Here is a 25,728-nt window from a genome sequence, read left to right on the forward strand (position 1 = left end):
TTTCAAATCAATTTCTAGTTCATCAGACTACAATAGTAGTCACTTCAGCTTACATATACCAGCCTTCTCATTCATTATCACAGCAAAAAGTCCAAAGAATATGTAGCTCATGGAGCCTTTTTACTCACAAATAGCAAATCATCCCAGATTTGAAGTTGAGACACGTTGTCGCAATAAATTAAATTGATATTTTGTGTTGATTTTGTACTCTCAGGTGACAAACCAAAGGATCTGCAAAAACCAGTGTTACTTGCCATGGCATTTTGTAATGAGGGACTGTACGCAGCTGGAAGTGTAAGGCATCCTTTGTGCTTTTAACTTATTGTGTGAAAATCATAGAACATTCAAATGGAGTATATTTGCAGAGTTCACTGGAAAGACAGGAGTTAGAAAAAAGTGAAGGTCTGTAGAACTATAAAGATCCTCTCTGGCGTTGTATATATTTTATTTGTTAAGACTTGAGACAAGAAATCAGAAGGGAGCATGGTAGGAAGAGATTCCACTTTCATAGTCAAAGAAGCAACAAATGGGGACAATCCTATTTTTAACAAAAGACAAAAAGTATTCTAGAGGAACAGAAAAGAAGAATGAACAAAAAAAGGAAAGGAGAGGAGATGGCCAGAAGAACTGCCAAATTGTTTTGTGCTAAGTATAACTCAATATTCAACCCAAACTGACGATGCCATTGTACATTACTGCTTAAGAGTGGGACAAATTCTTATACTGCCTCAAAAGAAACTATATGAAATCTGAAGTATTAACTGATGAGAGAGTCTGTTGTTATCAAACATGGAATGTTACTAAGACTTGTATTAAAGGACACCTTCATTTTTCAATAGATTTGTTATCCAGGGTACGAGTAATCTGGATTTAAACATGCTAAGGCAAATGAGACCATTAGTGATGGGATACGGTTAAACACTGTTACTTTACAGATTTTCAGTTGTTCTTGCAGTTCAGTTTGCCAGAGTGGGCTACGATAAATGACCTAGACCTGACATGGATTTGTATTTTTCTGCACAGGAGGGCATTTTATTCTTTTATCACATCAAAGGTCTGCAGTATGAGATGAAAATCTGTGCTCATATCTTACAACCCATATCCAGCCTCATATTCTCTCCTGATTACACCGTACTTCTGCTTGTCACTGATCAGGTATAGCACTTGAGATAATGGGATGTTCCTGTGATTCTGTGTGTATGCTAGTACTGCTGGTATGAAATGTCTGTAAGGTAACCACACAAGTCGACAAATTATATCAGAGGTGAACTTAGTCCATCTTGTGTTTTTAATGAAAGACTGGAAGGACTTTTAATGAAGCACAGAACAATTGTCTCCTACAGATGGTGGATTATAAAGTACCTAATGCTGAGATTTCCCAAGAAATACTTGTGTGTGTACAGTGGAGTACATGTTCAGGGTCTCCAGTGTGTCCAGGTCACGTGGAACCTACTGTGCATGAGCTCTAGGCTTGACGTGTGCCTGCACAATACGAAAAGTGTAGCTTGGGCTCATCAGACCTGCTGTGGCTGTGCAGTAGAGTTGTTCTGTATACGTACCTGAATTTGTCTGGCAACCAGTCCAAGATCTTTCTCTGACCAGCCCGTTGTCCAGGAATCTTACACAAGGGTCCCAAATCCTCAAATGCCACTTGTTTTTCCAGACCTTTAATCATTTAAATTGGTAAATTCAGAGCTCTTAAAATGCTTTTGTAGTGTGTATGTGTGTCAGTCAGGAGGTCCTGGGTTCAGGACAGCAGTTAAATAATAACTTTAGTCACACTCTCTCTCTGATTTAATTCTCCTTTTGTAAAATGAGTAGGGGAGTTCTAAAATCTTTGTCAATGTTAGTTATGAATTGTTTCTAAAGGCTTTGAGGTCTTTAGATAAAAATATCTCTTAAAGCTTGAGATTTATGATTTGTGTTTTACGTTGTTTTAGAACATTTATTGATTCCTGGAGTAGCATGAAGTAAGGTGTTTTTAAATTATTTTATGAAAACAATTTTGAGAGGCAAAACTTCTTGAAAATGTGACCTGCTGGATCACTTTAAAATGAACTAACCTTATCTTCAGCTAGTGTAAATTAATTTAATCCACTAAATTCAGCTGAATTCTACTGGGCACTATTTACCTCAGTTTAGAGTCAAATATAAAACTTTAAAGAGTGAAGCTCAGAAAGATGGCTATATTTGTTGTAGTCTTTGAAAATTTTTAATGAAAAGTTTCACAGCCCAGTGATAGATTATTTCTCTTTATTTGTCAGGGGACAGTCTACACTTACAAACCTGCCCTCAATGGAGAAGCTGTCAAACTCTTGGACGCATGCAGCAGTTGTTTTCTGGCAGCCGATTTTCTTACTCCAGGGAACAAGTACTGTGTGGTAGGAAATGGTATTCTTTCTTATATATAGTAATGACTCTTTTCAGATGTTGCTAATGCACAAAAGCAAAAGCCTTGCAGAGATTGGGCCTGTTCTGGTGTTTGTTACAGTTGTGTACCTTCTCCGTAAGGAAGGAAATGGCATTAATTCAGGTATGCCCTATAGAAGGGTCAGAACTTGCCCTAGAATGCAGGGTGGGTAATTCACAGGCTGCTAAAATGCTATGTTGGTTCTGGTGTTGATGTTCATTTGTGTGACTCTCCATTGCTCAGGTACATAGCTGAGCAAAAGGTGGATTCAATTCAGACAATATATGTTGGACCAAGAAATTCCTACTGATCTTTTCAGCCTTCAGCACAAATTGGAACAGCCTGAGAGATGCCTCTGTCCTGGGTCCAGGGACAAAGGCAGCCTTACTCATGGATCTGTCTGTTCTGAGAAATTCCTTGCTTTCCTCCTATGTCTTTGACTCCTGCAAGACATATATTTTAGCCAGCAAGTCTGATTTGTCTCCAGGCCATGAATTCTTCAAGTAGCCAGCCTAGGAACCCTGGAGTCTTAGTCAATTAGGTTTGCTGAATCTATCTGTTTGTCATTATCATGAGAATGATAAATTTTACCTGACTCTGAATGAGTAATGTGAGAGTTGATTGGTCTCTAGCTATACTTTACTGTGGAAATATAAAATTGCCTGGATGTAAGAAGAACTCAAGCACCATTGTGATATGCATAATTTTTCATGTGAGAAAACAAGAACTCTCCTTAAGCCCTTTCCTGTGCAAAGAAAATTATAAGCAGGTTTTTCTATTGCTGGCTGAATGGTGGGAGTGCTAATATTGATCAAGCTTATATGATTTGCCCTGGCTTGTCTCATTCTGCTTAAAGACCATTCCTGTCATTGCAGCAACTCACAAAAATTTTTAAACATTTTCCTTAGGTAGGTGTACCTTGCAGCAACTTAACTTAAAGGAAAAGCAAGATAATTTCAAGCAAAACCAGTAACCCTTCATCTGCTATGCTCAGGCATTAGTTGAATTTATATGCTGTAGAAGATCACTAGTCGCTTCCAGACTATTTGGTTATTCCACCCTCTTTTGACTTTGTTTTTCTCTGTTCCAGTCTGTAACAATTTCAGGTGAAGCACAAGTTTGGTTCCTGGAAGATGGAACTTGCCTCAGCAAGCTGAACCTTGATATTGAGGTACACGTAACCTGGAGCTTATATACTGACTGATACTTCAAATTTTCTTTAATATTTTTCAATTCATAGCATAATATTCCACAGATTTGGATCAACCAGTGCTGAGGAGAGCTCAGTAGTGTCTTTGAATAACCCATGAAAGAGATTTAAAAAGTAATATCTTTCAGAATGTTTACTTGAACTAATCATGTACTTAACTCAGACATAAAGCAGAGAAAATGTTTCAACCTAATGTCCTAGTGATGTGTCTTTAAGCATATATTTGTAAATAACACTCTAAATTTTTATGATATTACTTTATTAAATTTTTATTTTTAATAACTGTCAGAACTGAAAGGAAAACTTTCGAGTATATGAAAACTAAATGCCTTGACTGGTCTGAAAAACAGGTTTTAGGAGTTGAATTGAGAAAAGTACTTCAAAATGTTAATGCTTTGTCCTGATTTAAGATGCATTCAAACCCTGAAGTCTGATGGAGTAAGAAAAAAAATCCCTTTTTATAACAGCTGTACGTGTAACAGTACACTCACTGTTTTATTTAGGTGGAACTTCTTTCACTTAAAATCTGCATAGTGGATATAGTTTTTTTTTCCTGAGGAGCGCAGTTAGCTTTTGATATGTAGACACATAGGTAAAAATTCCTATGATGTCTCTAAAATCCTTTCTTTGTTAAAAAAAAAAGTTTTTTGTGTAAACCACTCAGGGTTTCTTCTCCAAATTTTAGAGACTTTTAAATAGCATACTAACATATGGCATAATATATAAAAAGATATGGAACTGTTAAGTATCTTTTATTTCTCAAATAGGCAACTGCTATGGCTTGCTGTCCCTCCTCCAACAGTGTTGCTATAGGGACCAAAAGAGGTCAAATCTATTTCCTTGATGTTACTGACGTTGAAGCTCCACGGGTTGTTCACAGAATTTTTCTTTCCAAATTTCCAGTGCTGTCTTTGCAGTAAGTATGTAATAACAAGGGCAGGAATATTTTCAATTTGTTGCTTGAGTAATGCTCTTAGTTGAACAAAAACAGAAAAGGAGTTTTTATTCTAAGAAAAACAAAGTAAAATATTTTAACAGCTTCATTTTTTTCCAATATCTTCTAAATTGCTTGCAAGAGGAAGGGTAGCAGGATTTATATGAGAGAAATATAATAAGCCTTTATTTTAAGATTTAAGATATTTAATAGAGCACTGAAAAGACTGATGTCTAAGATCCTTTCTGACAGATCACCATATGCAGTAATTATACACAATTCTATGTATCTGAGTTAGAGGGTTATTTCTCACTGATTATAGATTTGAGGTTTTCTTAAGTTAAATTTAAGTCTTTTGCTCATCCCTTCTTATATGGTGAATATTTATTACCATTGTTAATTATCTATTTGCTTACATTTCTGGAATTTGCCAGTCCTCTTGTAATTAGCTCTAGTGATCTAAAAGGCTTTTTTTGTTTGTTTGGTTGTTTTTTTTCAATTATTGAAAAATTGGAGAGTATTTTACTTCTACTTTTTAAAAAATAGAATGGATTTTGAACCGTTAAACTTCAATATAAATCTGTCTTTTAGTTGGAGACTCAGATGTGATCTCTTTTCACAGTTCTGTAAGAGGAAACATTAAAAATAGATACAAAAAGTGATATATTCAAAGCTAAATCAATGTAAACAGACATGTTTATTAAAAATAATATAAAAATCTGTATAGTAGTTTTATTTTTAAAGAGGTGGACTTCAAAGAAAGATTTAATAAAGTTGTTAACATAGACTGCTATGGAGTGTCATTGACCACCCACTTAGTTAGAAATTGCACTCATAGCACTGGGCTTTGTATTAGGCTCCAACCCTGTAAACCTGGAAGCTGAAATGTCAGTGGTATTTATGCCCTCAATGAAGTCAGCAGAGTTAAGGGAGTGGAATTCTTTGGCCCTTTTTGTTGACTGTATTGAACTGTTTTCTACTTGGATTTGTATTTTTCCCAGTTATGATCAGTGTGGCCAGTTCCTCATCGCTAGAGCTACAGAAGGACACATCTTTATTCTAGATGCCCGGCCTTCAAAATTGTTCCAAGTTCTTGGATATATAGGTAATATATATAACAACATTAACTACACTGTGTTTTCACTATTCGCTCTATTTTAAGTATACTTACTGGTCAGACTAAGCCACTCTACTTCATTCTACTTATTTTTTAAAAGGACTAAGCATATTCTTCCCACATATTTCCCAACCATTTTTTTTGTCCTGGCCAGTCTTTTTTTTTTCCCATCTATAATTTTAGTTAACAAATGCACCCATATTACTTTTCTTCCAGGGCACATATAAGTCACAGGGAAGAGAACGGATTAGCTGACCAACTGTACTATAAGCACAAACGTAATAGTTCTGGCAAAGAACTTAAGACCTTTGTGGCTCACCATATGAGAACTTAGTCAAAAAAACCTGTGGGTTGTGATAGCTGGGGGCAATCTTCTGTCACAAATGTCCACCCCAGACATCTTTAACATGGAGACTGCTGGAATTGTCAGCTTTGCTGGTTGATACTGAAAAAAACCCCAAAAAGATGGAATTTTGACTCACAAAAAAATTCTTCTGAAATTTGTAAATTTGTTTAGGCAGTTTCCCAACTCCAATAACATTACACTTACAGATCACATCTTCATGATATATACATATATGATCTTAATCATAATTTTGAGTATAAAGGACATTATTTTATCATTTTAATTGGTTTGACAAATATAGAATTACATTTCCTTAGAAAATTTTTGGAATTTGCTTCATCACGTTCTCATTGGCTGGCTGGCTGCTTATAGGAGAGCTTTTCAGTGCTTTATCTGGTGGTTATCAGCAGACAGCCTCAAAATTGCTGCATTTCAAGCTGGATGTAAACTCAGATTTGAGTGTTTAATGTAATAATAACACTCTGGTGCTTAGCATTCTCAGTGCCCTGTGTCTCAAGCTGAAGTTGCGTGCATGCTGCACTTTCTGAAACCAGGTTGTGCCTTGTCTGACATTTTAATGAGAGTTCAAAACCGTGTGTTTGAGCTGAGATGTATTCTGAACAGGGATCTCATTTTGTTTCACGTATCTTAGTGAAAACAATATTACCATGACTCAGTAACAATTTGCATTGGTGTTCCTTAACTGCTTCAGTGTTGGCCTATGAAGTGCTGGATCTTTCTGTAGTTTCTGACTTGAAGAATGACTTAGTCGAAGTGGTGGTGCTTCTTAATGTAGCAGAGGTCCAGCGAGCAAGACTGGAAATCTTTTGTCTATCTTCAGCACTCACAACAGGTAAGAATTGAAATACATATTCTGTGATATTTTTCTAAGGCAAGAACATATTATTGCCGTCCCTTAACACAAAATATTAACAATCGTAATGTCTTTCTTCATCTTATCTGTACATTCTCCTGGAACACCATTTCCCATACGGCAGTCTGTAGACTTACAGTCAGCTGAACCATTTCAGCAGAAAGACTGTGATGTTTTGAGGGAAAGCCAAGGAAGGACAGAAGTACTTCACTTGCAGAATCACAAAGCCACCACTTAACTACTACTACTACCGGTTTTTGTTGTTGTTATTGTTGTTATTATTATTACTACTTTGTGGGCAACGCCCAAAGCCAGCCACGAAGAGGTCTTGTGCTTGGCATCACCCATATGCAGGCTAACATATCAGATGTTCAAAGTGGAATCAATCCCACCAGCCTCTTCAAAGAATTATAGGTATGTAATAGCTCATTAAGAAAAGGTTAAAGGTTGATACATCTCAAAAAGTAATGATTCCCTGTCTTTGTTACAGCTTTTCCATATACAGGCACTAAGGAAAAAGTCCACTGTTTTAAAAAAATATCAACTTGTAACCCAATAAGGAAAGTTGCAGAGAAACATTCTATGAAAAATTCAGCACTGAGAGGAAAAAGGGAGAATTAAGGAGATTTTAAAATGATGTACCTCCATTTACCTTCTGAAAATCTGGCCTTGTGTATCTGCAGCGTGCAATGTACATATTGGGACATCACAGTTTGAATCTCTGTTCATAATCTGGGAGTAAAATGAAGGGAACCTGTTAGTCTTTCACTAAATTGGGTAGCCCACACTAAATTATCAAATACTGTTCATGATTTGGTTTATATATTCCATCCTCTACTGTGAAGCAACTCAGTAATTTGTGTCGTTCAGGACATAGCTATAATATTACAGCATTTTAGAAGTACTATAAGCAGGATGGACCTGAGTGTCATTAGTGATCACAGAACTTTTAATTGTGTCTGATATTCTAGGAATATGTAAAACTGATATTCTAGGAATGCACTGATTTGGGGCATTTTCTGGAATCAGCTGGGAAACTAATTCAGTTGTCATGAAAGGGGTTAAATGCATTAACTTAATTAAGGCACAGTGCAGGCTAATGTTGCACTTGGTGTCCTCACCATGCAGCCAGCACAGGGCAGGCTTGGTTGGCAGTGGCACCACGCAATTCCAGTTTTATGTCTCTTCCACCTCAGAACTGCCAAATCAATACAGTTTGAGCTTTCAGTTGATGTCTTCTGTCTATCACATTACAGCAAGAGGCAGCCTGTGTTCTTTATTAACATCATTCTATTTTTATATCATTTTACTCACACTATGTGCAAATGAATTGCTAACAAAGCCTTTTGTGGAGAAAACTTCTGTAAAACTTTTAGTAAGCCTAGTGTTAGATTTTCTAGTTATTTACATATAATTTTTTAAAGGCCTTAAAATTTACAAAGTTTTTAAAAGGTAATTTTCAATGAAGTTAGTGTTTTCTTTAAATATTCACTAATGTTTGCCTTCTTTTTGTTTCCAATTTTAGACATATAAAATGGGCTTGATTTTCGAAGTTGCTAAAGATCTATAGTTATTGCATTAGTCTTGATTTCAGGTGTCTCTTTAAAGCTCAAGTTAAGCAACCAAAAAGAATAAAATGCCCTTTTCAAGATGTGAACTTAAGTGTTTTAACCAATACCACCCAGGCTGTGTGTACGTCATGGCAGAGATGCCTGAACAAGTTCTAGATGAAAGCAATAATGACATGAACCTCCATGCGAACTAATTAGCACTGCTTATGTAATATCCAAGAAGCAGGGTATAAATTAATGTATGCAAATTGTCATGTCACTGTGGTTAAACCATTTATGGTACTTCTCTAGAGCACGTATAGCTATTTCTCTGCTTCACTGCAGTGTGCTGGATGATCGATGCAACACCTAGTTAGTGCTAAAGGTAGGTATCTTAATTCCCAGTCTCCTCCTTGGAAACTCACGTCATGCCCACCACTTGCTGAGCCTGGTTTTCAGCATTACTTGATAGGTGAAGTGCCTGCATTAGTGGTAGTGATGCCTTTTGCCCCGTTTCTTTTTTCAATTTTCCAGATAACGATAAGTATGTTAATGAACAAGGAATGCTTAAAGCCAGTGCCATTAAAAAGGAGCAATATGATCTGGATTACCCTTTGAGCTCAACAGTCAGACTGAAGGATAACGTTGTGTATGGCTACTGTACCTGTGCACCTTTCATCTGTAAATACCATCTCTCTGAAGAGGTAATTTTCTGAAGCTGCTTTGTGTTGGACGATGATTAAATGCTAGTGAACAAAGGCTATAGATGAAGTGAATATAGCAGATATTGTCTTTAAAAAATGATCTCTGCACTAAAAATATCTACTCCATCCATAAACACCAGCTTTCAGTATCCTACCATCTGCTCAGAAACCTGGCAAAAGCAACCTCCTTGTTCTATTACAGAGAAAGCCAAATGTTGGTTCTTAAAACTCATACAGATTGCAGGCACTTCACATGTAGCTTCGGTATCGGAGCTGTGCTTCTGTTCCGTCTGCGGAGTAACCTGAATAGCCGGCTCTTGAAGGAACTGAGCCAGTGTGAGCCCAAGGCTCTAAGACACAACTGCAAACCCAGGCCAGCCCTGTCTCACAATGAAGTAGTGAGGGCTCCAGAAAGCCACTGTCATCACCTGCTGATGAACTGGAGCTCTCTGCAGCTCATGGGTCTTCCTCAGTTTAAGAGTCAGGTCAAGCAAGAAAGTGAATTCTAAAGGTGAGCATTCCTCCTTGACAAGTCCTGTACTTTCTGAGCCAAGAAACATCATTCCCAAACATACTGAATACAGACCCTTTTGAAGAGATGAGAAGCAAATCAGCAGCGTAACAATGGTACTGCTTCCTGAGCTCAGGAATCCAGCACTTTGAATTGCAACGCATGCCATAACCGACAAAGCTATTATTAGTCTTCTCAAAATGGCATAGTTATTTCCATCATTTGAACTGCTCCTAACATTTTATTTGTTTGGCAGAATATGTTGAAAGATCCATCAGTATTTTTATCAGAAAAGAGGACTCCTAGCAATCAGTTTGGATCAGGGTTCTTCTGTTTATCACCCAACAGCCGGTGGCTGGCATCAGCAGCAAAGGATGGTGTTTTGTTCATCTATCATACTTTTACTATGGTAGGTAGGCATCTAGGCACAGGCTTTGTTAAGTTTACATGAGAAAAAGGTGTGAAAGCTACTTTCTTTCACTATGAGTTTTTCTTTTCTTGAATATAAAGTGTTCCAGTAAAGTTTATGTTGAACATGAACTGACAGCATTATACAGTACAATTGTTTTTATAATGAATGTGTCTGTGATCATACAAATTACTTTCTTCTCTAGTAAATCTTAGGGTAGATAATATAACTACTCTTCTTTATCTCCTGCAAAATCAATATGCTAGAAACTTGCCCCATCTGCAGTCAAAAATTATAAAATCGTAAATCCTAGTCTTCTATATACTCTGTATTGACATTTTGGACTGACTTTTGTCTAAAATAAAGAAGTATAATTTACAGACATATTCCATTAGAAAAGCATATTCGCTCATACTGCTTCTATGACTTTTTTAGGATATACTTGCTCAAAAGCATTGTCACTCATATCAAGGAGGGGGAATCAGATCCGTGGTATTTTCGCTGGATGGCAAATTCATCCTTGTTAATGGCGAAAATGATGGTGCCCTGGTGTGTCTGAAATGGAAGTATGTACGAAGTGGCAGACCAATATCGATGGTGTAAATTCTTGTGTCCTGACAGACTAATTTTTGCATCTGCTTGTGATTCTAGACTTCATTTTTATTAATCTCAAAGCAAGGAGAAGAATTAGTGTCCTGGTTTTGGCTGGGACAGAGTTAGTTCTTTTTTAGCAGCTAGAATAGGTCTGTGTTTTGGTTTTAGTCTGGGATTTGCTACGAGAAGAACATTGATAGCGCACTGATGTTTATGGTTGGCACTGAGACCTCAAGGACTTTTCAGCTTGCTGTGTTCTTGCCAGTGTGCAGGAGCAAAACAGGCTGGGGGGCAGCATAGCCGGGACAAAAGGTCCACCACTCCCCCTATGATTTGAATTTAGACTTAGGATTGAGGGCTAAATTGGCCAATGGAGTATTCCATATCATGCAGCGTCATGCCCAGCATCTAGATGAAGGTTGACCTGAAAGAAGGACTTTTCCTCTTCCAGAGGCTCTCAGACTCTCTGAGAGCTCTCTCTCTGTCTTTCTCCTTTCGGACCTCTCGCTCGTCTGGGATTGTGGTGTCAGGACTTTACCTGTTTTTGGATTGTTTGCCAGGATGGGAAACTAGGTCATGAAAAGCTTCCACCAGTCTTGTGAGGAATCTCTTGTACTTTGGGTGTGGTTGCAATATAAGATATAGGAGTATCTTCTGATAAGTATCACCCATAGTGAGCTTCTCATCTCTCTTAGATAAACCATCTGGAAGGGAGTCTCTGGGGATGTAAGTGGTGTAATCTCATGAGATACTATTTTAACTCAGCAATTAGGAGACATCACAGCTTTAATGGGAATTCAACTGTGGCTATAGAAAGCTCTTTAGGAGTAAGAGACACTTGAAACTACAGCTTTTCTGTGGTATAAAAAATGTTCAGGTAGATGCATAGACTAAAGACTGACTCCGCCAGAGCAATATTTCTAGTCTGGGTAATCCATCTTTCAGAATTTCTAATTCTTTGGAAACTTCATTTAATAATGCAGTTCTAGAACTCAAGCAACATTGAATCGTATATCAAAATATTGAATAGGAATTTTAAAACAAATTAATAGTTATGTTACAAAGAATATTTAGTACTTCATCCTTTACCATAATACACAAAAAATACATCATTTCCCTTTCTGTTTACTAGGAAGATAAAGAAAATTGAATTTGAGGAAGCTGCTGTTCACTGGCAGTCTCTTCTTGCTATTCTGAACAAGTCTACTTTGAGTGAAAATGTTGTTTTAAAATCTATGGCAGAATGGCAGTGTGACCCAGAATCCACGTCAGAATCACTTCCAGAAGAGAAATTGAAGGTGTTTTCCTTATTTTTATGGGGGAAAAAAAGTTTGATAAAAACTGTTCTCAAAACAAACTGATCCTTCTGTAAAAGTAGAAGAATATCCCTCAGGATAGGCTGAATATACTTAATTATTAATTTGTGGAATAGTATTATCGAGGAAATGGAATAGTTATGGGAAGATGACAGTCATATCTTCAGTTTCACTTGGTTTCTTCAGTCACAGAAAACTCTGTGAAAATCAGTTTCTCCTCATGTGAAGTTATGTGTCATTCCCAGTGTGATGTTACTGCTATAGGTTGTGTTACTAGTTGTATATTTTTCTGTTGAAATAAGCAAAGCAGTGATTACAGAGATTAGTACAGTCAGCCCGTTTGAATCCAAAGGCTTTGCATAATAGCATGGGTTTGCAGGATCAAATCTGGGGACTCGTTAGGGAATAAAAATGTTGTAACACTCTCTGGAATTTGGTGGTGGTGGTGTTGCTTCTAATGTGAGTCTATTTGTTATTTTCTTTCTTTCTCTCTTTTGTTCTTTCTGAGTACCTGAAATGCATGTTTTTGTCCTTAATTTCAGGAGGCATCACTTAAATCTTCCAATGTAGAGGTGACAGAAGAATCTGGAAATGTCGCCGGTTTGTATTCAGCCAATACCAATGAAATGACATGGATAGGTCAGAAAATAAAGAAGGTACTTTCATAGAACAAGTATTAAATCAAAGCCAGACTTTTCAAGAGTCAGTAGTGATTTGGGGTGCCAAATTATATGCTTTAAAAGAAGCTGGTTTCTAAAGCTTTTCTGACATTTGGACCTCTCTTTAAGGCATTGCAATCTAGACTCTTAGAAATTTTAGGTCAAGGTCATAAACACATCAGAGCAGGTAACTAGCACAATAGGAGCTCCAAAGACCAAAAGAACACTTCTACACAAGGAATAAACTCAAAAAAAAAAAAAAAAAAAAAGCCAGAGAAATTGGCTTCCTTTAGAAACTTACAAAGACATTTATCTTCTAAATGTCAAGAGGTTGCACTGAAGATTATTACCAGAAACCAAGCAGGTGCTCTTTTCTTGCAAAAGGCCTCAATAACAAATTCTACAGCACTGGTAAATCAGTAGTCAACAATATGTCATTAATTACAAAACCCTCAAGGTTTATTTCAGGTTAAGGTTGAGGTGAGTATGTTGTATAACCAAAGTTTTATAAGTAAAAGTGCCTCGAAGATCTAACTGTCTACAGAGAGGAGATTTAGTGCTTTGTAAGCCTGGAAACTGTTATGTTAGATTATTTTTTTCCCCAGAGATATGAATTTATTGATGCTAGTAGGTTCTTTCTGATATAAGCCAGAGCTGTATTTTGTCCAGCTTTTGGGGTTCAATGATAGGACAAAGCAAAGTATCATTGCTTTCTGGGTGATCTCAGGAGTGACTTTCCAAATTATGATGCAGTTTCACAAGTGGCTCAAGTCAATCTAAGACATACTGCCACTGAAAGTGGTGTCTTCTCCATCCTTCTCCCAGACATGTATTCCTGTTTCTGCTTTGATGCTGGCACTCATGCTTTGGTGTCTCTATTGGGATTTTTTGGCAAGTTCATGTGACTCTACCTACACACAAGTACCACATGACTGTTAGTATCAGCTAGGGACAGATGATGAGAAGCAAAAATTGAAGGGCAGCAATGTGGTCCTAGGTTGTTTCAAGCTGCTAGAGACTTGCATCTGACTTTTAGAGGAAGGAGTCCATCCAATATCAGAATGATACACTCTTTCCTTTCAATCAATAGCCATCATCCTACTTAACAGTCGTAAACTTATTTTAGAAAGCAAATTCCAGAGGTGCAGACTAATTGCAAAATTTTCCCTAGGACATGAATCAGCTGTAGGGGCAAAGAAAATTTCGCGGCTTCCAGAATGAATAACAGATGTTAGTTTACTTATGTCTTTAAATATCCCACTGGGAATGCTTAGTGACAATGAAAAATCTAAGGAATATAAAACACTTAACAAATTCTGGCAGTAGGCTTTACCCAGTTCAATGTGCCTGTAATCGTTTCACTTGTAATTACTTGTTTCTTTAATATTTTCTCTCTTTTAAGCTCCATTGCTGTACAACTAGTTTACACCGTGAACTGGTTGTACAATCTTTTTTCTCTTGAGCAATTCTAAGAATCATCCTATTAAATTAGGATTATGTCTGTTCCAGTTATTAATCCCTTTGGAGTTTTATTTTCTGTACAGATAATGTTCCTTTAGACTATTTCAATCTTTTTTTTCTCCTCTTATCTATTTTTGTCTTTCAACAATATATTTGTTTTATGTCAGGTCATTAGAGAAGAGACTCAGAGGTTTGCTAACCAGAAGAAAGAGCTGCAAGTGGGAATTAAAAAGCTGCGTAAAACTGTGAGTTTCTTACAAGGATAATGGCTCAGCTTACCAGTTTTGTTCACAAGTGCACTTCCTTTATGGCTATCAGCTCTGGTGCTCAGTTACATTTTTGTCATAAACTCTGAGCAGAGAGGTAATAAAGACATGTTTCTTCAGGGACTACACACTGAACCTGTCAGGAAGTACTGTCTGGTTCTCAGTTTCCTTTGCTCCAGATATGTACTTTGTACCTTGAGCAATCTATCCCCTCAGTAGGTTAGTTTCTGCCTGTCTAACAACCTTCCATTATAGAATGTACTGTCCTCTTCCTTCTGTTTCCTTACATAAAAACTGCTATCTGCAAGAGGATAAGGCAGAGGGTCACCTAGAGCATCTGCCCAGGACTGTGTCCAGACAAATCTTAATTATTTCCAAGGATGGAGACTCCATGACCTCTCTGAACAACATGTTCCAGTACTCAGTCACTTTCACAGTAAAAAAACATTTCCTCATGTTTGGGTGGAACCTCTTGTATTTCAGTTTCTGCCCGTTACCTCTGGTCCTGACCTTGAACTCCACTGAAAAGAGCCTGGCTCCACCCTGTTAGCACCCTCCCTTCGGGTATTTATACACATTGATGAGATTCCCCCTGAACCATTTATTTTTTAGGCTGAACAATCCCAGTGCTCTCAGCCTTTCCTCATATGTGAGATGCTCCAGTTCCATAATCACCTTCATTGGACTCTCTCCAGCACATCCATGTTTCTCACCTCCCTCAACCTGCTAGCAACACTCTCAATACAGCCAAGGATACAGTTAGCCTCTTTTGCTGCAAGGGCATGTTGCTGGCTCATGTTCAACTTGGTGTCTATCAGGAACCTCAGCTACTTTTCTGCAAAGTTGTTTTCCAGTTGCTCAGCACCCAACATGTCCTGGTGCATGGGCCTGTTCATCACTAGGTACAGGATTTTGCAATGTGCTTTGTTGAACTGCATGAGACAGATAACAACTTAATAAAGTGATAGCAACTCAATAAAGTTCTGAGAACCAGAGAATAAAGAATTGTGTACTACAGGTTCTTAGAAAGTACACATAACTTCAAATAAAACTTCCAAATCAACTTTTAAGAGAAAGATGATATATGTTTACTAGCTACAGGCAGCACATTCTACCAATTACCATGAAGCAGTTAAAAGTGAAGGCAATTAAAATAATTTTCTCTGATACCAAGTTCTATAGTGTTAAAAATAGCATTCCCTCTATTCACATTCAAATTACTTTTTATTCCTTATATCTATTTTTAAAAAAACAGATTCAGAAAATGATGCATGAAAATGAACAGGCACCAGACATTGAGAAACTGGAGCAGCAGGAGTTCAACTTGGATCTAGAAGAACAGGAAAGGGTGCAAGCAGAGGCTGAACAAGAGGTGGCCAGGGTATGATAAAATGGGGAGAACATTTTAAAACTGGGAGTGAGAAGGAGAAAGAATGATTGAAGAACAGAGGATGATCTCAAAGTTGCTGTTCACTGCTGAGAAGCAGGAAAACTTAAAAGTATTTTAAGTCACTTTTTGAAGCAGGTGAAACTGCTGATGCAGACATTGGCCATGGGAATATGATCTATGCCAGGAACTAGAAATCTGACACTGTGGCCTTGGACACGTTGCTTAAGTTCTGTAGTGCTTTTCTTCACATATAAAATGATGCCTTTCAGTAGTATGTGATATAGTTTTTGGAGAAGATAGCTGCAATAGCCTGAGATGATGAAATACCGGTAATTCATTTCATCTGTTAGGTTTATTTCAATAACTCAATACAAATTGCCCATATCTTAGTATTTTGCACCACATCTTGTTATTTTCTTTTCTGTATCTTGAAAGGTGAGGAAGGAGATTGAGATGGAAAATTTAGCTAACCGCTATTTGCAGGATGTCATCAAACGCGAGTGCTGGGATGCTATGTGTGTAAAAGGACGTGCAGTTAAGGTAATCTCTGCTTTCTAACTCATTTTCTGCAGTAGTTTATTGATTCCTTAAGGTACAGAGACAAAATAAATAGAAGCATAACACGTTTCTGATTTGCTTATGGTATGGGAAAAAAACTTACTTCTTCCCAGGGCTCAAGCAAATCTTTCATTCTGTTCATTTTGTCTGAGCCTGGCTGATTTTACCTTCTAAGGTGGATAAGAGTGCTGATTAGCAAATAATTTAACTTCTGTGATCTCAGAGAATATCTTTATGCAGTATTGCTAAAAGGAGAGGTACATCAGTACAACTTCTGCTACACAGAACATAAAGGTAAAATTTAAACTTGATTTTGCCTATTTCAAACAGAGAGAGATTAGTCAAACTGATGATAAAGGATTATCTCAAGGGTAATGAAAGACCAAGTCATTTCACAAAAAATCTAGTTCTAGTTGAATTCTGTGGATAAAGAGACCATATCCAATCCATAGGTTATTTTAAAAAACCAAAAAGCAAATTTTAAACCAACCGTTTTCACTACCAAAAAGGCAAGTGGTTTTTGTCTTACCCCTGTGTTTTTACTATATTGTCTATAGTAATTGATCCTCAATTTTATTCCTGATTTTAAGAAGTCTTTATAACTGTTTAGCATTCAGGTATTAAACAAATGAATTGATAGATGCATTCTGAAGAACTTTTTACTTTGGATTTTTGTGTTTTATTTTAAAATTTGAACAGTGCTTCCATATGGCTTGTGAAGTGAAGAATTATCCACTGAAGGAACGTAGTAAAGAAGAGCTGGAAACTTTGGAGAAAGTTCTGCAATTAAAGAAGATTGAGACAGCTGGTCTTAAGGTACAATCTCTTTGAAGTACTGCATAAAGGCATTTCAGATCAGAATGTTCTGAATTGGCATCTTAACCCTTCTTTACATAGATACATTTCTAATGTCCATTTTCTTGCTGTAGAAATTGTGAAAAAAAAATTGCAAAATATAAATAAAGACGAAATGTGGTTTTACTCAGAACAAATGTATTAGTATTAAAGAGTCACAGAATAGCTGAGGTTAGAAGAGCACTTTGGAATTCATCTAGTCCAACTGTCCTAGGGCAATTTACTCAGGGCTATGTCCAGCCAGGTTTGGAAGGAAGGAAGATTCCATAACCTCTATGGGCTACCTCTTCCCAGGTTTGACAACCCTCACAGGAAAAGTGGTTTATTATGTTTAAGTTGGATGTCCTGTATTTCTGTGTATACCTATTTCCTCTCAATCTGTCACTGAGCACCACTGAGAAGAGTCTGGCTCTGTTGTCCTTACTCCCCACAGTCAGGTTTTTGTATACATTAAGAAGATCCCCCACAAGCCTTCTCCTTCTTGAGGCTAAGCAATTCCAGCTCTCTCAGCCTGTCCTCACATGTTAGATGCTTCAAACCCTTAATTGTATTAGTTACCTATCACTGGACTTGCACCAGTATGCCCATGTCTGTCTTGTACTGGGAAACCTACAAATAGACCCAATATTCCAGGTATGATAATTTCAACTTGTATTATTTTGATCACTAAGTTGAATTGTAGAATTTTTTCCTACGTGTGCCACTGGATCATGTCCAAAATTAACACAGTTATCATGTTTGTGATATTCAGGTTCAGAAGAAAGATCTTGAGATTGAGTCTGAGACTGTACTATCTAAGGAAGAAGAAGAGAAGGCAGAAGAAGTAATGGCTGATGCTAGTGCATCTTACTGCCTGATTGGAAGTCTGAGCTCTCAGTATGGTGGAGACACATCTCTCCTATACCAACAATGGGACTTGCACACCAGGGAGCAGAAAGTCAATCAGATAGTATTATTGAAGGTGATGTCTTCTCAAATTTGTGTTACTGCAGTGACACTGTCTTATCTGTTGGTTCTCACAGCAGTCACAGCCCCTGTTAGATTTTGGGCATACTGACACTATACAATGGAGAGTTGCACAGCTCAGTTACTGAGATGAAAGCTGATAAATGCACATAGTGCAGTAGAGCACCATGTGGATTTGCCTGCTCAGGTCTGGAAGAAAAACATTTTTATGAAATTGGTTACCCAATTTGAGGGTATCTGAATTTGCCCACTGGTGATTCAGTTTAAGAGTTTTTATAGCCAAAGCTAGCTTGCCCATCTCAGCACACCCTGTGAAAACATGACCTCTTTCCATGTTATTTGCTGCTGAATGAAAGATCAGCTAGATCCTCACACCATTTTGTTTCTCTCCAGTCTTACCATCCTTTCATTTGCAGTCTTCAATGTTTCTGTTACTTATTATTCATTTACTATCAGACTCTCTACTTCTCTTCCCCTGGACAGTTTATTAAGTAGTAATGGACAAAAAGCTTGAACTTGAATTTCTAGGGGAAAAAAAAAAAGAACTGATAATTTGCCCACCTTTTTTTTAAGGACTTTACCGGTTTATCTCCCTGTCACACATACAAATACACACGTTTATGATTCTGATGGCTTGAGGAGTGGTATATCATCATGGATGGATGTGCAGTATTGCCGTTTCCTTTTTTTGGTATTTCAGGACATCATCTACAAAGTGAAAACAGCTTTTAATAAGGAATTTGACATAGTTGCACAACAAAAGGAGCAGGAGATAGCACGAGTGAAAGAAAGAAACCTGAGGATCCGAGAAATCTTGGCACAGCTTGATCTCCAAGTGGAAGTGTGGGAGCCAGCTCTCACAGATGATGAGATACCAGAGCAAGCACTCACTGTTCAGGATTCAGAGGTGTCTGAAATATAAATCTTTCTCTTTCACCCACTCAAATACAGTTCTCTAATTCTTCTCATTTCCAGACATTGTGTCAGTACTGAAAAGCCTAAAACCAGATGTGTCTGTGTACTTAAAATAATCTTTTGACTCTTTGCTTCCCTTCCCTTTCTAGGGAGAAAGCTCTTAATAAGTCAATCTGAAATGAATAAAATGTATACAATCTTAATTTATTGCTGTTAAAAGCTTTTAATTGCCCATAAATTAGATAAGAATTCCATCTGTTCCTGACTATAAGATTCAAACCAGGCTTGCAGGGATTACTTCCATAGATGAGGGTTTCTCTGTTTTCTCTGAGCACGATTTTGAAATTAAGTAGTTTCAAATTAAGTGTCTAGGTACTAAAGCATTCTTAGTACTGTACTTAAAAATTCAATTGGAAATTTATAAAGAAACACCATATTTCTCATACGATATATTCCATTGATCTCATCTGCTCTTTTGTCAGTCCTTCTCCACTTCTCTCTTCTCTCCCACTAGTCCATATTATTCCACTGTCAGAAAAGGTATGCACAAAACACAACTAACATCAACAAAAATGATGGTAGTTTGTATTTCAGCGTTTTTAAATATAGCTTTTGGAGCTGTTCAAAAGAACAGTTTTCTTCTTGAAGAATATTATAATAGAGCAGAGATAAAAAAGTTTTAAGAATTAGTATTACACTATCTTTCCAAATAGTCCACGTGTGATCACATTTGGAGAAAAGCACCCTGATACGAACTTCATTTTCTTCCTTCAGATTAAAGTTGAAAAATACTTGACTGAACAAGAGAGAGGGAAAGCAGAAATGCTGGATAAGCTTGAAATGGAAAGACGCCTTGCTGCTATGGTACTTAAAGTAGTATCCTTTTACTCAATAGGCCTTTGTCTCTGGTTAGGCTTATTTAGTTAATGCTGCATTGGAATATTCCAGTAATGTAGTATGGGAGAATAAATTTACAATGTTAGGTAATGATGATGTGTGCCTTTTTCCTCTTATTATCCTTTACAGTCAGAACTACACAGACCAGCTAGGGAAAGAAAAGATTTAGTGTTAGGCTCACAATATTTAAAAATGTGCTTCATGGCAATTAAAAATACCGTATCATCTGACTGGGGACTAGATACATTTCTAAATGCATGCTACTGCTCAATCAAGAGCTTTGTGCTTGTTATGTTTTTGTTGACTAAACGACCTCTTCTTCAGGGGTCAGACTAGAAAATCATAATGCTTTTCTCTGGCTTTAAAATGCGTCTCTGAAAAGCCTAAGATGGTTGTGGCCCAAAAGAGATGTACAGTATGACAGTGACACTACAACTTCCTTCATTGTAGCCTGCCAACTGGCTAGGACTAGTCTACACCTATGTATTCTTTCCAAAACTGGAAACTATGTATTCTTTCCATTCTTTAGTAAGTTATTTGGTATCTGAACATCTGTCCACCAGAAAAATGTCTGAGACTTTCAGCGTATTTCACACTCAGCACCGAAGAACATTAATCTACTAGTGACACACAGTATAATCGTATGAGTGATCTAGAAGTGAACTACCCTGTCATCATTCCCAAAACTTCCTATTACTGCACTTCCTTTTGTACCCTAAAATATTTTTTGTGGTTGTTTCCAGGACAATGAAAGACTGCGTGCTCTTAATGACATGATGGGTGGAGTGCTAGAAGTCAAAAAGGAAGACATCTTGAAAATGGTGAGCTGCGTTTCTGCCATATCATTTAGGTAGCTTGTGGGCTTTTAAAGAAATGTGAAATTCAACTAGGAAATATTTCCAAACTAAGTGAATGAAGGAAGTTGGAGAATTATAGAATTGCATTGTGCTTAGGTAAACTCCGTAAGAGACCATACACGGGACTCAAAAGAGACCACAAGATTCTAGTGCCTGCATATTATTTACTCATCAACACCTGTCCCTATCACAGTGGAATTCTGCAGGAATATAATCTAGTGTTACTGTTACAATAACTGTGTTTCTGGGGAAAGGGTCTATTATCCATGGCTGTGATCTTACAGAAAAATACTGTTTTCCATTTAACTCAGCAAAGATAGATAGCACAGTAGTAGAGGACAGAAAGAATGTGAAGGAGTGTCACAGAAGAAGAATAAGATATACCCAGGCACTCTCCCTAGAGTTAATCTGTTTTGGAAAATTAGGACTCCATTTAGAGGTATACATTAGCATGGAGTTAGATTTGGGGTTCTGAAACAGAAAATGTATATATCTTGTACAGATAGTACGTTTAAGTACAAAATACTTGTATTTTACAAGATTCAGCAGTGAATTCCTGTAGGCAAGTGAGAGAATAGGACAATATATGTATGCCAAAACTACTGATGCAAGTAACAGACCAGAGAAACAGAATGTATCTGTTACTTAGACTTGAGGCTTGTACCTTACTTACCACTAAGAAATACCTTTCATTAAATTTGATGCATGTTATAGTTTGTTAGTGTGCTGATGGAGACTTAATATTGCTTTTGAAGTATATTTGTCTTTAATACTTCCAGGATATTCCTCCACCTCCTTTTATATCCAAGCCTGAGCATGTTTGGAATGATGAAGAAAAGAAAATATTTAGAGAACATGAGAAAAAAGTCAAGGAGCTGAATGAAGAAAAAGAAAAGTATAGAAGGGTAAATTAAAATGAGAAAAGGAATGGTTTTATTCACAGTGCTCATGACCAAAGCTTCTGATCTTTCTCAGGAGCTACTTCTAAAAGTGAATACTAATACATAGAATAAATGAAGAACAAAGATCATGTGGCATATTAAATAAGTCCTAGATTAGACTGTAAAATACGGCAATCTCTACTTATACCAATTAACACATGCCAAAACTTATGATATCTGACAAAAGGTAACTTTACTTCACAAATGTACCAGTATTCCTAATGTTTTCTTCAGGTTCCATTCCCAGAGTTCCTTATGCGATATGCAAATAATACAATTATATTTATCCTTCAAAGTCATATTTAAACAACATAACTTGGTAGCCTGGCAGCACTCTCCTTTCAAACAAGTAATTTCTGGGACCTTTTGGCTGAAGGATACAGTTCCATATTGTGCATTCTCCAGCATCTGATATACTATATATATATATAGTATATAGATATATATCAAAGCTTCTTTGTTCCTCCAGATGTAATATTGCTGCTCCTGTCCTTCCCTTCCCCAGGCACTGGAAAATGAACTGAAGAAACTTGAAGCTTCCATCAAGGAAACAACACAAAATTTTGATGAGACTGTGTGCAAACTCTCTGAAAGGAAAGTGAAATTAGAGATGGTCATCTATCAGGTATCCCAGAGAACATTAATTTTTCATCTCTGCCTCTATGCAGCAGGAATGTTAACATTTTTTATTACAATCTTTTCACAGGAAGAACTCAAAATAGTCAATCTTGTTTATGCTTTACTGTTGAATGAAGAGTTGGACACTAGAGAAGCTGGACTTCGTAATTTCCTTATGAAAAAGGAGAAGGAAAAAGTAAATTATCATTTGGAATGCTATTCTTAGGATAAGTCTTCTTGTGAAGACTGCTCTTTCCAAATCAAAATTTTGCCATAAATGAGATTTTCTGACAATTTACAGGTTCACTGATATTGTTTCAAGTTTTACAGGTGACATAAATTATAAATAGATATGTTTTTAAATAGATACTCACTTTGGTTGATCTGGAGTTCTTTGGTAAAACTCCATACATGCAGAAGGGCATGCTGCTATTTGTTTACTATAGATATATTTTTAGTACCCAGTATCGAGCTGGAAGCACCAATTATGATGCTTTTGTGACAGAAAGATGCACAAAAGGATGTGTAATGCCATCACATTTTCACTGAGGTGCCTAATGCAGGCCAGGGCCACGCTGGCTTGTGTTTGCCAGTTCAAAGCATACACAGAGGTGGTGTGTGAGTATCTATCTGACCATGGAAGCAGAACATACCACAAAGTGTTTATAGTCTTATCAACCAATTTAATCTCCTGTAGAGTTTACCCATCCCTGTCAAACCATATACAAGTCAATAAAAGACTGGAAAGCACAAGTAGTAGATCTGGATTTCAATACAAGTGCTTACTGCCCACCGTAATAATTTTGAGTGACAGTTCTGACTCCTGTGTCCTGCCAATACCTGTGTGACTCAAGTGATGGAAGTAGTGGTAGTCTGCAGGTTGGTTCTGGTTCTTGAGACAATATTGTCCCATTTGCCCACTTCATCTTCATAGAGCTGTTCCAGAGTCCACAGAGAATATACTAATGCCTGCCCATGTCCCATCTCCTACTTGACCTCTACAGACCTGTGTGTGTGGAGCTGCAAGCAGCCATTTGTATGTGAGCTACAGGGAGAGGTTCCAAAGTAGGCTTCTAGCCCCTACCACTGAATAGGCTGAACTAGTTTTAAAATTACCTGAGGCGTAGTGTATATCAGCTTATGTTTTCCAAAATACATCTTGTTTTTTAATTTTCTAAATGCTTCCATTGGTATATCTTTTAGTCCATGCAAACTGCCAAATACAACAAAATGGTTGTAGAAGTGTTTAACAGCCTCACTAAACAGATGAGCTTAGTATCCTGACATGTAACAGAACTATGTCATGACAACAGGAAAACTGCATTCTAAATTAAAGAACCCTGCACTGAACGGAATTTGAGAATTTTTGACTGGTCTTACCTGTGATGACATGAACAGAAGAGGAAATCTCTATGCAAGTGAAAACAAGTATCGACATAGGTCCTTACATTCAAAGTTTACAAAGAAGACTTGTAAGCATTTGTATAAGATATTTCTTACATAGATTTTTTACTTTCTTAAGCAGTGGACTAGCTTATTTTTGCACCTTCTCACCTTTTAGCATTATCTACAAGTAACTCCCTGAAGAAGGCATTATATTGTTAGTAAAAATAGCTCACAGTGTTTTCTCTAGAAATAAGAAAGTGTCAGCTTCATCAGTGTATATGAATGGCCATTCAGCACTTCTGCTGGCTGAGTTTCATTACTGAAATCTTTTGGTTTTGCTATAGGTCAAGACTGCAAGAACAATCCAAACTACGAAAAATAAAATTGAAGCTTACATAGACACCTATGAAAATGCAATAGCTGAAGAGAAGGTGAGACTCTCGACAAACACAAGGAGACTCAGAAATTAAAAAGTCAATGCTGTGTCTTGATAATAAGAAGAACATACTTCACTGTAAGCATGAGACGAGTTCTGGACAACTTGCTGGTCACTGAAATTAAGCAGTAAAGGATAATATGTGCATAGAAGAATTTATTAAATAGTCCAGATTCCTGTGATGCTTGGGAGCACTTGGAAGAGCACCATATTCTGTATTTCTAAGATATGGTCAGGTTAGTGCTTTTTTAAAAATAGCACTGTGGTAACAAGGAAGCTTTCTGTTTTCCTCCTAGAATCTGGAATGTGGCTTTACAAAGGAGTTTGCTGACATACCTACCAATCTCCTTGATGAACTTTTCCAACTTTACAAACATCGACCAAAGTAAGATCCTCCCTGATTCCATCTGTTTAAATACTAATATTTCTTGTGTGTCAGGAATGACAATGCTATTTATTTCAATAGTCTAAATTATTTTGAGAATCAGTAGACTGCTTGCTTTTTATTGGATAGTTAGCAATGGTTGAATTCCTATCATACTAAGAATTGCTATTTTGAGTACTTACATTTCCTTATTCACCCCACACAATCTATTTCAAATACAATCTAAATAGTCATCAGTTCTTAAAAACATCTATTCTTATCTTGTGTAAGTTGCAGTCTTACCTATTTGCTCTTTGCAAGAGATTGAGTGTATGAAATTTTCTTAGTTTTTTGTGAGCTTTTTTATGCAAGAGAAAATAAAAAGTAAATAGTGTATGTACTGTGTATGTGCACTAGGATCCCCATGACAGAAATGCTCCTTGACACAGCTGACCCATACAGGGATTGTTCAGGCTCAGCTGAAGATTACAAAGATGCACTTACCCTTTTAATGAAAGCCATGGATGAACTGGATAGTCCTGAGCACATGCCTAATGGCTTAGACCCGTTTATATGGGAACATTTTTGTCTAGCTAGACGAAATAAAATGGAGAGTGAGGAGCTGGTATGTAAAATTGTTTATTTTACCAATATACTTCTTGGTATTTTCAGGTCTTAAACTTCTGTGGGGTTCAAGTGTACGGTCAAGCTAGTGGTGAAATGTCAATGCAGCATACATAAGCTGCATTTGAGTTTGAAGTTTGCTCCTGGCCACATTCAATTCAGAATAATAGAGATGTCAACAAGGGAAACCAGCTCTGTTCTCCTTTAGAGGAAAAAATAGCATATTAATGCAGATGGATTTGATCAGAATGATTGTGACCTTGACATGGTTTCATTAATAAAAACATCATTTTCCTTTTCTCTATCCGTACCAAAAAACTATTAAGGTATTTGATTTCCATCATCTGTTGGAGTTGTCCCCTCCCATTAGCATTCTACGTTTGCACCAATGCATTCCTGTATTTTTCTAGAACACCAAAAGCAATTCTTAACAAAGGGTATTGCTGTGGAAAGTTCTAGCAAACTATTTGTTCAGTTTAAAAGCATGAAGGTGTAAATCTGAATTATCCAGAGACAGAGATACTTGATCTTTGACCAAAAGAGAAGGAAATGCGATTTTC

General features: G+C 37.0%; 1 protein-coding gene across 1 annotated transcript in view; it reads left to right on the plus strand.

The window, feature by feature from the left end:
• CFAP43 (cilia and flagella associated protein 43) overlaps nucleotides 1–25,728 on the plus strand; it is a 51,512-nt gene that overhangs the window by 19,347 nt on the left and 6,437 nt on the right. Inside the window, exons 9-34 of the mRNA XM_086616813.1 lie at nucleotides 215–294; nucleotides 1,024–1,155; nucleotides 2,265–2,381; nucleotides 3,501–3,581; nucleotides 4,388–4,536; nucleotides 5,556–5,659; nucleotides 6,730–6,870; nucleotides 8,976–9,145; nucleotides 9,913–10,065; nucleotides 10,501–10,631; nucleotides 11,792–11,957; nucleotides 12,518–12,631; nucleotides 14,263–14,340; nucleotides 15,617–15,742; nucleotides 16,187–16,291; nucleotides 17,009–17,125; nucleotides 17,916–18,125; nucleotides 18,831–19,037; nucleotides 19,820–19,909; nucleotides 20,686–20,763; nucleotides 21,579–21,704; nucleotides 22,246–22,365; nucleotides 22,447–22,554; nucleotides 24,089–24,175; nucleotides 24,477–24,565; nucleotides 24,962–25,169. Coding sequence (XP_086472939.1) covers nucleotides 215–294; nucleotides 1,024–1,155; nucleotides 2,265–2,381; nucleotides 3,501–3,581; nucleotides 4,388–4,536; nucleotides 5,556–5,659; nucleotides 6,730–6,870; nucleotides 8,976–9,145; nucleotides 9,913–10,065; nucleotides 10,501–10,631; nucleotides 11,792–11,957; nucleotides 12,518–12,631; nucleotides 14,263–14,340; nucleotides 15,617–15,742; nucleotides 16,187–16,291; nucleotides 17,009–17,125; nucleotides 17,916–18,125; nucleotides 18,831–19,037; nucleotides 19,820–19,909; nucleotides 20,686–20,763; nucleotides 21,579–21,704; nucleotides 22,246–22,365; nucleotides 22,447–22,554; nucleotides 24,089–24,175; nucleotides 24,477–24,565; nucleotides 24,962–25,169 — 3,287 coding nt within the window. The remainder of the gene's footprint in view (nucleotides 1–214; nucleotides 295–1,023; nucleotides 1,156–2,264; nucleotides 2,382–3,500; nucleotides 3,582–4,387; nucleotides 4,537–5,555; nucleotides 5,660–6,729; nucleotides 6,871–8,975; nucleotides 9,146–9,912; nucleotides 10,066–10,500; nucleotides 10,632–11,791; nucleotides 11,958–12,517; nucleotides 12,632–14,262; nucleotides 14,341–15,616; nucleotides 15,743–16,186; nucleotides 16,292–17,008; nucleotides 17,126–17,915; nucleotides 18,126–18,830; nucleotides 19,038–19,819; nucleotides 19,910–20,685; nucleotides 20,764–21,578; nucleotides 21,705–22,245; nucleotides 22,366–22,446; nucleotides 22,555–24,088; nucleotides 24,176–24,476; nucleotides 24,566–24,961; nucleotides 25,170–25,728) is intronic.

The sequence above is a fragment of the Tauraco erythrolophus genome, chromosome 9, assembly GCF_009769465.1.
Source record: "Tauraco erythrolophus isolate bTauEry1 chromosome 9, bTauEry1.pri, whole genome shotgun sequence".
Classification (NCBI taxonomy): domain Eukaryota; kingdom Metazoa; phylum Chordata; class Aves; order Musophagiformes; family Musophagidae; genus Tauraco; species Tauraco erythrolophus.